At 38.5% G+C, this 12,099-nt stretch overlaps 3 protein-coding genes across 8 annotated transcripts; 1 reads left to right on the forward strand and 2 right to left on the reverse strand.

Moving 5' to 3' along the window:
* Window positions 1–2,810: 2,810 nt before the first annotated feature.
* Window positions 2,811–7,611, forward strand: LOC137713332 (TITAN-like protein). 6 transcript variants are annotated; one of them, XR_011065296.2, is made up of 9 exons: window positions 2,811–3,348; window positions 3,537–3,663; window positions 3,790–4,108; window positions 4,243–4,319; window positions 4,424–4,478; window positions 4,713–5,166; window positions 5,576–5,766; window positions 6,711–6,778; window positions 6,861–7,611. XR_011065296.2 is itself a non-coding variant. In XM_068452616.2 (7 exons), the coding sequence occupies exons 1-7, from the start codon at window positions 3,062–3,064 to the stop codon at window positions 5,712–5,714; spliced, it is 1,458 nt and encodes a 485-aa protein (XP_068308717.2). In that variant the 5' UTR covers window positions 2,811–3,061; the 3' UTR covers window positions 5,715–5,849. The 6 variants fall into 6 exon arrangements, 3 of the variants coding, with proteins under 3 accessions (XP_068308717.2, XP_068308719.2, XP_088540856.1); XR_015955945.1 differs by having other exon boundaries at window positions 6,865–7,611; XR_015955946.1 differs by having other exon boundaries at window positions 4,713–5,140; window positions 6,572–6,778.
* LOC137712322 (arabinogalactan O-methyltransferase 2) lies at window positions 6,057–8,322 on the reverse strand. Its single transcript, XM_068451422.2, has 2 exons — window positions 8,314–8,322; window positions 6,057–7,328 (listed from the first exon to the last, which is right to left on the reverse strand). Exons 1-2 carry the CDS (start codon window positions 8,320–8,322, stop codon window positions 6,369–6,371), a joined length of 969 nt encoding a protein of 322 aa, XP_068307523.2. The 3' UTR covers window positions 6,057–6,368.
* A 610-nt stretch (window positions 8,323–8,932) lies between these two features.
* LOC137712820 (nuclear transcription factor Y subunit C-1) lies at window positions 8,933–11,536 on the reverse strand. The gene is made up of 2 exons (XM_068451991.2): window positions 10,591–11,536; window positions 8,933–9,225 (listed from the first exon to the last, which is right to left on the reverse strand). The coding sequence occupies exons 1-2, from the start codon at window positions 11,295–11,297 to the stop codon at window positions 9,222–9,224; spliced, it is 711 nt and encodes a 236-aa protein (XP_068308092.2). The 5' UTR covers window positions 11,298–11,536; the 3' UTR covers window positions 8,933–9,221.
* Window positions 11,537–12,099: the final 563 nt, after the last annotated feature.

The raw sequence follows: 12,099 nt of genomic DNA on the forward strand, positions 1-12,099 counted from the left end.
AGAAAGAAAATAAAGGGTAATCAAAGATTTGACTATTTATTTCAAGGCAGATCCTTTATTTGATTTTCAGAATCTTCCCATCCCCAATCTAATCTATGATTTAATAACACGCCTTTTTTTTTTTTTTTTTTTAAATAACGTAGTATTCTAAACTATTTTAATTTATAGAAAATTGTCGTAATTCTGATATAAAAAAAAACAAAAACAAAAATAAAAAAACGAGCACATTGCCGTTAGCCAACTGCATAACGCAACCCTTTTTTTTCACTTCTTGATAACTTGGGTTTACTGCTTAGGTCCCTAAGGGCTGGTTTGGTATTGCTGTGCTTTGAAAAAAAGCTGCTTTTGCTGTGCTGTGAGAATAAGCAGCTGTGAAATAAAGCAGCAGAGTGTTTGGTAAACTTTTTTGTAAAAGTGCTTTTGAAAAAAAAAAAGCAGTATTATAGTGTTTGGTAAACTTTTATATAAAACAAATGTGAAAAAAAGTCAGTTTTTCAAAACTGAGTTTTGCAGCTTCTTGTTTTTGGCTTTTTTTCACCCAAAACTGTGAAAAAAAGCTGAAACTGAATGTTTACCAAACACAAAAACAGCTTCCAGCTTTTTTCAGAATCACCTCAGTACCAAACCAGGCCTAAAACAGTCTTTTGGTCTGCAGATGTAAGCACTAGCCTAGTGGTTTCATTATCATTGCTGCTGTTATTTTAAGTGATTTTCCTTTTCTTTCTATATTTACTTATGTTAAAAGGATCAAAATCTTAACTAATATTCAAAAGAAAAATACTATTTAAACAATTGAATGTACTTGTACTATAGTAACCCAACAGTTGTTATCATGAGATGTTCACTGCTCAAAAGTTGGAAACCAAATAATGAAGTTCATGGCTCTTGAAAATTCACAAAAACAAAATAAAGTTACTGTAGCTCAGTCGGTTAAGAATATTCAAATATTGGACCCAATGATTTTATGTTCAACAAAAAAAGTTGAAGTTCTTCAAAAATTAAGTGGCAATAAGGGAAGTAGACCAATTATAAGCCTCCTTTACAAGTTTTCTTAACTTTCTGATATTGGGACAATTTTTTTTATATTTTCACATACCGGCTTCACACGTAAGCGAACTTGCTATGACATCACGAAGAAAGTTGAGCTTCTACGGCAAAATTGATTGGCATTTTGGGGGGTAGATCAACTCCCTATACGCCATTGTCAACTTTTCCGATGTGAACAAATCTTCAAATCCTCACATTCGACTCCTCACCTTCTCAGTATCGCTTATCTATAATTATAAAAAGTGCCTATTACTGGTGGAGCCTAATTGATTTAAACTTTAATGTTATATATAACAGGCAGTACTGACATCTGACCACCCACATTATGGGTATGCCTTTGTCTTTGGATTTCTTGTCTGCAGAAATACCAAATACTAGCAAATACCAGGGCCATCGACTCTTTCAGAAAGTTTTAAGAGCAAAGGGATAAAAGATGTAGGGCATCATGCTTGTTGAATCATCAAACATAACCTTAACATTTGTCTTTTCATATTGTCCACTTATGATGTTCATTTGATGCTCTTATTTATGAGCAGATTGATGTGTTAAATCATATATAACTCTACATTTTACTTGCTCTTATGATCTTATCCCATGAGTCATGGCTGTTATAGTACTGTAGCATCTACTTGCGCAACGACGATTGTCCATGAATGTAGATTTTGAGGAGAGATTTAATTTAACACGCATTTACGAATGTCATTCACCTTCTACGCGTTCATACGCAACTGTTACTAGTACGATTATAGTGTTAGACACATCAAGTGAGACGTTCTTGTTAGAACAAAGACTTTTGCAGCATTAAGTGAATCTAGATGAATTTCGGAACCAACCATTGTTTGTTCATGCGGCATAGAATAATGTTGTATATATTATCATAGAACCAACTTTTGAAGTTTTGAAAAGTGTCGAATTCTTGACATGTTGAAGACTTTTAGCTCATATTTTTCATTTTCAATATTTCAATGACTTGAGGAGAGTTCGAACACTGCTCAGAGTTTTCAAGGGTCTCAAAAGGAGTCCGTGCACTGCTCGAACTCCCATGAGTAGTAGTGCCTATACTTTTGTACCTATCTTTCAACATGTAACAAAATAGAGATAGAAATTAGGTGACTGAATTCCTAAAGATTGTTTGTTGTTGAGTCAACTCAAGTGACCAAATGAAGAAAAAAGGGCACCTCACTTTTGAAGTGGGAAAGTTCAGATGATCATGGATTCATGGTGGGACTCAAATTGTTGCAATCACACCATGTGAAAATGTGATTCACACCCCATTGCATCACTGGACTGTACTGCTACCAATGTTTAAAATACCTGTATAGGTGGCAACTTCGTTGTGTAAATTTATGAAATATCGATTGTTTTCGATGGAAATTTAAAATAAAACTTTAGGGTTATGAAACACTGGTTTGGACGAAATATAAGAGCTTCTTTGATATATAACAAATGTGTTAGAAATATTGACGATATATGTCGATTTTAGCCTAAACTTAAGTGTTTATCCATTATACTTCACCCCTCATTTCCATATCTTCTTCTTATTTTTTTGATATTTCTATGGAAATATTGAACGTATCGAAGAAATTTTAAATATTAACTACTACTATATCATGGCAGCGCGTGATTTGTTTGAAATACAGTTATTTTGATGTTGTGGTTGTTTGAGAGTTTCCATCTCGCAAAAGAAAACTTGTTTTGTAAATTTTTGAATTTTAACCACAGAAAGTGACCTAGTGATAAGAGCCGGACTGCAGCTACCAAATAAACAAAAAAGAAAAATTTGAAAGGTCATAAATTCGATGCTACAAACTAGTAATTTTATTTGAATGTGGTAACGGACTAGATGAAATTCTAATAGCCTCTTCGGGCCGGAATAACAGAAGTCACGACTTTAGAGGCGGTTAGCGACTGTTAAACGTTTGCCTCCAAATTCCGAACAAAACAGAGGGAGGAGAGGGAAGATCTCATTTTCACTTGTCGAACCCTAACCCTAACCCTAAAACCGAATTGAAGGATGCAGGAGAAGAAGAAGGAGATTACGAAGAAGAAGAAGAAGAAGTACGAGTTCGAGTACTGCGTGGTTTGCAAGCTGAATCACGACCAAGGTCCGAGCCACAAGTACACACCCAGCCACACCAAGTCCCTCTCCGCCTTCCTTACTCGCTTCCAAGCGAAGCTCTCCGATGTCCGCTTCTTTCTCAAAAACCCTATCCCTCTCCGCCCCGAACACGCCTCCCGCAACCGCCTCTGGTGCGTTTTCTGCGACTCCGACGTCGACGAGCTCGATAGCTCCTTCGCCTGGTAAGATTTCTGTCCTCAATTTTTAATTAGCTGTTTAATTCCTGTTTGTTTGCCGACAAATCAAACGAAAGTGGAAGAAAATTGGGAGAATTGTTGAGCAATTTGCATTGTTGGAAAGGAATTGAATTGTGCATTGTGATATACATGACATTGGAGTTATGCTCTGTTTGTGATTTTGTAATTGTCAGTGGTAATGCAATTAATCACCTTGCAAACGCGGAACATCTGAAGCATTTGAAGCATTTCTTGTGGAAATACGGTGGAGGAATAGACCGCGTCGATACATTCAGAATTTCGGAAGATGAACTTGCTAAGGTATATGTATGCTTTCAGTTTCAATCATCAGTGATGTGATCATCTGAGAAAAGATACTAGAATTGTGACTTCTAGTCAATTTTAGAGAAGTCATTAACGAGCGGTGATTATTTTGTGTGTCTGCAGTGGGAGAAGAAGTGTAATTCATTGAAGCTTGAAGCTGTGCCATGTGGTGAAGGATCTCGAGGACCGACATTTGGACCATCGAATGATATCCATACTGAACTGAAATACGGAATTATAGATACTTTTGAAAATAATAGTAGTTCAAGTTTTTCACATGGTGTTATGCCTTTACTATATCATACAAATGAGTATCAGGTATCCCATTCAGGACTCCCTCAAGTTACAAATGTTGGCTGCTTTTCGCAAGATGTTGCTACCTCTTCTTATCATGGGGGATCAAGTTCTGGTACAAATTCCATAAATTCAAACGCTTTAAGAGGTATGCATGTTCTATTTTTATGATGTTGATATCTTATTTAGTATCCATATGGTTTGTATTTAATATAAGTTCCTCCCGTATTATGGCTTATGCATGTTTTATGCTCTCTGCTGTGTGCTTACTTCGTGACTCAGTTATCAGGAGTAACCAACATTCTTTGGTTTCTAATGGTAGAAAATCCTCGGCTGATGGTTACTTCAGTAATGAAAGGGTAAGTTTGATCATCCACACTCTTCACTAAAAGCATCTGTTTCTTGTGGTTGTATTTAAATGAACGGCTATAAAATCGGAAAACATGTAATACTTTTGGTGTAGATGAGAGAGGGGTCTCAGCGTGAAAGAATGACAAACGAGCAGAGCAGTTCTCCAGGTATCAATCTTTGATTTTTGATTTTTAATATGTTAGTATCCTCTCTGCTTCTGTTCAGCTGATCATCCTGGTGCACAATGTATGCATGATTTGAGCAATAAGCTGTCATTTCTTAGGAATTGTAGAAAAACTTATATACATCTGTCTGGAATCTCGGTGGCTTGGCTCAGGAGGTTGATATAGTTATCTTCTATTTGTTGTAGCTGTGGATCCTTATTTAAAATTTCTCTACAGTTTTTCAGAATCTCACCCAAATATCGTCCATGGGTCCTAAAGAGGCTAGTGGAAATGTGCACACTGGGGCACCTCCTCCTTGGCTTCAAGCAGATGAAGAAATTCAGTGTAGTGTTCCACTGAAACGAGTTTCAGGCAGCCTTATTCCCCCGTCAAATAAGTTGGGGAAGTCCAAGAAATTGAACCCAAACCGTGTGGGAGCTGCTTGGGCAGAAAGGAGAAAGAGGGAGATGGAGATGGAGAAAAGATGGGAAATTGTCATGAGTGACTGTGATGCCAGTTGGCTCCCTAATTTTGGTAGAGTTTGGCAGTCTGGTAGCCGAAAAGAGTCCAGAAAAGAATTTGAGTTGGAGAAACAAAAATTACCTAAGGTTGAAAGTCAGTCGGATATGCCAATTAAGATACAGCCTTACATCAGCAAACGAATGGTGAGTTCCATGTTCCATCTTAGCATGTAAGTTTGTTGTCGAATTCAAGATTTTTAAAGCTATTTTTTTGCGTTTTAGTAGATTTTTCTTAGAAGTAACACCATCCCCCATTTTGGCTGAGCATGTTGACTTCTTCGCTTACAACCCGCTTTCCACCTCATGCTTACGAGGACAAGAGATGTATGACCTGGCACCAAACATGAAGTTCCCACCATGTGATCTCCATAGGGATTAGTTTAGTGGTTTTTATTTCATTGGTTTGGATTATAGATTACTGAACTTATCACAGTCTAGACCGTGCAGAGAACTGATGGGAGGCTTTCATTTTAGTGTTTTTGTTAATAAAGTTGATAAAATTTAGGCAGACACAACACAACACACTCTTCAAGAATTACCAACGCCTTAAGCACTTATTTTGTTTCCCTCTTCATGCAGAGAACTGATTCGAGTCAATAATTTTGCCATGATGGTTTTCACTGCGGGAGAACCAATGTGCATGTTCTCTACTTTTTTCCTCGAGTTTGTGGTGTACGTCTCGTCAAATGGAGCTGGAAGTATGATGGCAGGCAGGTAGCAAACTGAAATTCAGCCGGAATTTGATTATTAGGCTACTGTACAAAATAGCTGTAAGTTCAAATGACTATGGCACTCAAATGTATCCAACTTGAATTTTTTCCGATCAAATATATTCAATGAAACTTTTGCCTCAGATCTTATGCATGTTGCAAGTAGAATGATATTTCTTCTGGTGACATCAATGTTTAGATCCATCTTTAATTAGTTCATGTTGAAACAGCATCATTAGTAGAATTGACGTCGTTAGGCACTGGATATTAGATCCCACAGGCCCTGCACTGGAACTGCAGATTTGCACACAGATCTTTACGTTTTGGCACGCCAGTCATAGACACGGATATTTGCACAGAAATAGTGATTCTTATTTACAAAGAAAATAAAAATAATTGATTGAGATCTGTCCACTAGGACTCTGTACCCCAAGAGAAATAGAAAGAGCTCCTACTCTATTTATGACTGCAATTTCACAACTTGAAATTGCTGTCTTTCTATCTTCGATGCCAAGCTGGTTCACGAAGAACTGCCTTGGTGTCCCATTTTCCTACATTTTACCATTGCTCTATTGGAGAAGCTCAATGATCAAAGGAGCTTGTTCTCTTTGTACTTCCACGGTTCCACCTCAGGGTGACAAAATAATGAATAAAGTTATTTATTACTCTATCGTAATCCCTTTGGCAGGGCAAAAATTTGTAGAGTTTAATTGGCCTGCGATCCTAAAGTTCCATAATCTCCCTTTTGAAGAAACTAAGTTCTCATCACACAGAAACTCCCAGGAAAACCACTTCTCGATCATTCGATCTACGTCATGCACTACCACATGCGTAATGTTTGCTTTTCTTGCTATCATACTAGCAGAATAGATTGATGACATCCTACCCGGTTCCTCTGGTGTGTTCCCGCTTGGTCCATCCACCACCACCACATCCCATTTAAGCTCGTAGACTTCTTGCGGTAGGTTTTTCAATGCAAGTTGACATTTTGATTGTTGAAGCAGTTTTGAGCTTGGTGCGCAATCTGGGTTTTCCCTTGCATGCTGGAGCAGCTTGTAAGCCTCTTTTGCAGGTATCTGGTAGTCCACCTTGTAAACTCTGGTTGTGTTGGAATTTGGTTTCAGTGTGCTTATCTTGTTTTGATCATCCTCTAGAAAGACGGTGGTGCCGCCTGCATTGATTGATGAGAGAGAAACGTACTGAGGTTCAAGCCCGAATATGAGGAAGTTGCAGGGAGCTTTCTGCGAAATGAGATTCGACAGCAGTTGGTATTCCTTTTTCCTGAGGCTGGAGGTGTTGGCAGAGGCATTTGTTTCTGCCGGAAACTTGGTGCATATGAACGGGAATGAACATGTATTTCCAAGAGCAGGAGGAGGAGGAGGAGAAGAAGATGTAGTTACTGCAATTCTAACAAGTCTGAGCACCGAAATGATGGAAAGGATCAAAACAAGGAAAGGGATGAGTTTTGTTTTGGAAAAGTTCATGGCTTTAGATCCTCTCGATTGCTTGGGTCTATGAGGCTGGTTCTCTTGTTCTTGCGGTGAGACTGCACAAGAGAACCGAATGAGAGAGGTTACAAGAGCGAAAATGTGGCACTTCGGGGGGCCTTGTTTTTCAGGTTTCTATCTGCTTTCAGCTCCTCCGCAGCCGCTATCACAACCTCGTACGGACATGTCTGGTGGTGGGGCATTGGATGGTTGAAGCTGTTAAGCTGAAAGACCACGTGGCGGCTGGCTGGCTGATTGAGTGAGGAACAAGGAAAGGTTTTTGCTTAGGTTTAAAGGGTTTATTCTCTTTTTAATTATTGAGGTGCTTGTTTGTTTGTTACATAATGCAACGCTGCGTTTTGAGATCAATTGCTGTGTGTGTTGGACCTCTGAAAATCAATAACAACAATTTCTGCTAGCGAGTGGTTGTTGGGCAACTTTCAAGCTTTTAATCATGTCAACTTTGTTCACCATTTGCTAGTTATAATAACATGTAGAAGTTTTGATAAGTGATTTCCACAAGTCTTTTTTCTCTCCTATACGCTCATGTTTAATCCGGATATTCGGAAATCAAAGAAAGATATGAGGAGAGAAAAAAACATTCACGTGAGTGTACATAATAAGAAAAAAAAAATGTGCGGATGTTACTTCTGAAAAAATGTAAATTGTACATTTGTCTTAAAAAAATGTACATTGTACATTGTTACTCTACAAATATATGCTATGGTTGCTGGTGGTAGTATTGTGTTTTTTGTTCTTATAGAACGTAGCTGTTTTAGTCATGATGCATGGTGTCACATAATAAGGTTATGCTATTTGGAAAACAATAAAATTTAAGTTTTTCTTCACATGATATTGTATTATTAGACTAGAATGTCATTTGACATTAAACTCGTTTCATGTAAATTGCTCTTTGTTATAGATACTGTTATTGAATGGTAATTGATTTGGATGGTTGTAGAATTTAGGTGGAGAATCTTGGACACCTCATCCAACACAACTACTCAACTGTATACTAGTAAGCAAGTGGTTATTTACCACAGTGGTAGAAAGGTGTTGTGCCCTTGCATGACGGAGTGAGTTTAAACCCCGTCGGTGACTAATCTAACATTTAACTTACTAACGTCATCGTTTCACTCAAAAAAGAAAAAAACTTGTATACTAGTAAGGGGATTTTCTTTACTACTCACGAGCATACTGAATACTCCGAAGCACCATACAATTTTTACTAGATGGCGTTCAACTACTTGTAAACACGATTGGCTTTTCTAGTGGCAATATACTCTAGAGTCTAGGCAAGGTTAGATGAACTGATGAAGGGTGAATTACTATTGATGAATTGTAATATTCATTTCATATTATCTTAACAGTATATGTAAAACAAGATAGAAAAGACACAATAACATTTTTACGTTGGATTTCCAAATAAAAACATGAGCTCGAATGACATTGGATAATTTCACTAAATTTATATAAACTACAGGAAAGGAGAATTGAACACGGAACCTCTAGTGTACGGCCTTGTTTTAGAGGCAACAATTGGATCCTTACACTACAAAGTAGTTTTTCTGGATGCAAATCACAAATTGAAACATGTACAAACGACTTGCTAAAATGTTTCGAACTGTGATTCGTCACCTCTACGCAATCAAGATGAACAATCGGACATGCAGTTCAGAACCAAAAGCAGCCAGAAAGAGAGTGGGAGAGGAGAAAAAAGGAATAGAAATCACAAAACATGCTAAAATCTAAGAGGTTTGATTAATATGAAATGACCCACAATCATTCGAGTTAGCAACATGAGATAAAATAGCCTAAATTATACAAGACTGCACATTCAATATTAAACACAGCAATGATCAGCTAGTGATTTTCCAACTGCTCTGGATCAATAGTTTTACCAGGTCTAAGTCATCCTCATAAGAAAATAATAATAATATTAATTCAGCTGTTCCAAAATCATCTGCCAAAGCTCAATATCCTTCCGCCGTGCCCGCCACGCACCAAATCATTAGCAAATTAGTCTCTTCAACTGCATAGAGAAATTGGAAACAGTCGGTATTGTTTCGTTTTGAGTTAGAAACTTTCGTGCTACAACTTCGAAAGTTTCATGCTAATGGTACAAGGATCACAAATTTTACAGTCAACCAGTAAGGTCACCTTTACTGATGAACCCAAGGAACTGAATTCCCTTCACAAAAGGAGTAGCTCGCAGCATCCAGTGATTATACAGTACAGCTATGAAATTTTTTAGATTCAAATCCGAGAAGGAATTGAAACCGACAATAAACTCAACCGGCATTTTGAACCATCACCTTGCAATGCAGGCATTTTAATGCATGATCACTGAGGTTTGTAAGATGCAGTCCATACTGGGCAAGCAAAGTGATGACAACAAAAAGCAGAAGGCAATCCATTCGGAAGATAAAATCAATCAATCAATAAAAAGCAAAGCGGCCTAATTTCAGTTATTTGGGATGGCAAGTACACATCATTTAAGTTGATTCGAGAAACAGAAAACAAAAAGCAATTCTATAAAGAAGACCATTGGATAGTTTTATAGACTACTGCAATGGGTCCAAGGCCACTCTTCCCCATTACATAGAAGGTAGAATTCATAAGGAATTTGACCTCAATCACCACGAAACTTATAGGGCATCTGATAATAACTACTTATCATGCAAATGTTCGGTCTTTTCTTTTTTCCTTCAAGAAGACCATCAGAATCACCACTATTCCACGAGCAAAAGGAACATCTTTATCATGCTTAGACTTTGCATAATCACCACTATTCCATATTCTCCTCCTCCTCTATTCCCGAAACAAGCATATCCATAAACCATCAAGACATTGAAGTTGAGTACATAAGACCATATCAACCATTATCCACAGAAATACTACTTGGAAGATTTGGATCCAAATGGCCGTCTCAAGTTTCATGTTTGGTAACTTCTATACCCTATAAAATTGCCTCCACCAACTCCAAGATTTCCATTTTCTTAATAAGCAATGAAAGCACGCAGGTGCAAGAGAACAGCTAAATATAAACTTACCAAATCAAAAGTCCGAATCACACAACAGTCGAATGCTTCTCTAGGAACAAATACAAGTTATGCCTCGAAACCTATAAAATTTAGCTCCTTCAAACAAATTTCGTAACTCCTATTCGACGCAGAAGACACGCACAAAGAAACCATTTCAAACATCACAAACGAAGCTATACATTTCGCCCAAATCACGCTAATGAAAACAGAACATAACCGAAAAGAAGCTAAATTTATCAATGAAGCCATGAAAATGTCACAAACCCGACTCAACAGTACAATTCCCACATGAAGAATCATCAAAGTTATCCAAATGAAGCCACTTTTCGAAACATAGATACAATACACATTACCTTTGACCATCAAGGTTGCCCTGCCCACTGCTCCCTCCACTCCCGTACGACCCATCATCCGCCGCAGTCTGCCACACAGACTGCCACGCCTGCGACGGAGGCTGCACCCCGTAAACCCCAGTGGGGTCCACCGCAGGCCTCCCAATCATCATCCCCCCGGCGCCCCCAGCCGGCTGACCCATCGGCGGATAGAAATACGGCACCCCACTCGCCGTCGCCCCGACCATACCTCCGAGACCCACCGCCTCCTCCTTGATCTCGTCGCGGGGCACAATATCCACCAAGAAATCGAATATGTCGGTGCGGGTAATGGCGGCGGCAATGTCGTTTTTCTGGAGAGTCCGGCGCTTGTTCTCCTCGGCGTGGAGCCAGGAGCGGATGGTGAGCTCGAGGATGAAGAGCTCGCAGGCCTTGGCGAAGAGTACGGGTGCCTCGGCGGAGATCATACGGACGTCCTCGTCGGCCTTCATGATCTTCTTGATGCGGGCGAGGGGGAGCTGGTGGTTCTTGAAGTCGTTGACGCTCTCAATCTCCTGGCGCTGGAAGGTCCAGAACATCTGGAGCTGCTGCTGCTGCTGCTGGAGGAGGTGGTGGAATGGGGGGGCGGGGACGGAGGATTGGGTTGCTGGGTAGGGGGAGGATTGGACTTGCGGTTGCTGCTGGGTGGGGGCGGCGGCGGCGGTGGCAGTGTTGGGGTTGGGGTCCATTTGGTGTGATGGGGTTGAGCCAAATGGTGGGTTTTGAGGGAGTTTGGGAGGGGGGTGAAGATGAAGGGTTTGATTTGATCAGAGGGGGTGGATTGAGATTTGATTTGGGGAGATTTTTGTGGTGGAGATTTGAGGATTTCAAGGGTTGGAGATGGATGTGAGGAGAGAGAGGAGAAGAGAGACAGGGATGCTCTGTTATTGGTGGGGTTTTCTGTCTTCCAAGAGGCATGTGCCACCTCAGATTTTCTTTTAATCGAAAATTACCTTAAATATTTAGAATCCAATAAGTATGTTTATTTGTTGCTTTACAATCTAATACTTTTTTATTTTTATTGTAAATAAGAGCACATCATTACTAGTTTATTGTGAGATTTAACTTTTCCTTCTTTTAATATAAATAATATCGTTTTTAAAAAATAATAATAAAATAAAATAAAAAGGTTTATTTTAATTTAGTTTGTTCAATTTTTTAAGAAATAAAAAGTTCCACTTTATCATTACTCGAAAAATTCACATATACCATAGTTTCAAACAAAAATACTATGTCATTGAGATAATTATTTCTAGAAAAGTAGAGAAAAATATAGAAATGAAGTAGTGATATAAGATAATTATTTTTGGTAAGTGATAGATTTTAGGTTTGAAACATTCATGTTTAATTTTATCTCCGAACCTTATGTTAACTTATTTTATTTTATATAAGTATAGCTAAAGGATGCCTTAGTATTATAGAGATGCATAAAATGATTAGTAATCAGTTACTAACTAAGTCAAATACTTAAAATTTATATTAATGTTAACC

This window comes from Pyrus communis, chromosome 14, assembly GCF_041283825.1.
Source record: "Pyrus communis isolate YQ-2024b chromosome 14, ASM4128382v1, whole genome shotgun sequence".
Classification (NCBI taxonomy): domain Eukaryota; kingdom Viridiplantae; phylum Streptophyta; class Magnoliopsida; order Rosales; family Rosaceae; genus Pyrus; species Pyrus communis.

Excerpts from the sequence above, each read along its gene's own strand:
- LOC137713332 (XM_068452616.2), top strand. The coding sequence starts at position 3,062 with ATGCAGGAGAAGAAGAAGGAGATTACGAAGAAGAAGAAGAAGAAGTAC. Across the intron at positions 4,320-4,423 it reads GTTACTTCAGTAATGAAAGG|ATGAGAGAGGGGTCTCAGCG; the intron begins GTAAGTTTGATC and ends CTTTTGGTGTAG. Across the intron at positions 4,479-4,712 it reads CGAGCAGAGCAGTTCTCCAG|TTTTTCAGAATCTCACCCAA; the intron begins GTATCAATCTTT and ends ATTTCTCTACAG.
- LOC137712820 (XM_068451991.2), bottom strand. The coding sequence starts at position 11,297 with ATGGACCCCAACCCCAACACTGCCACCGCCGCCGCCGCCCCCACCCAG.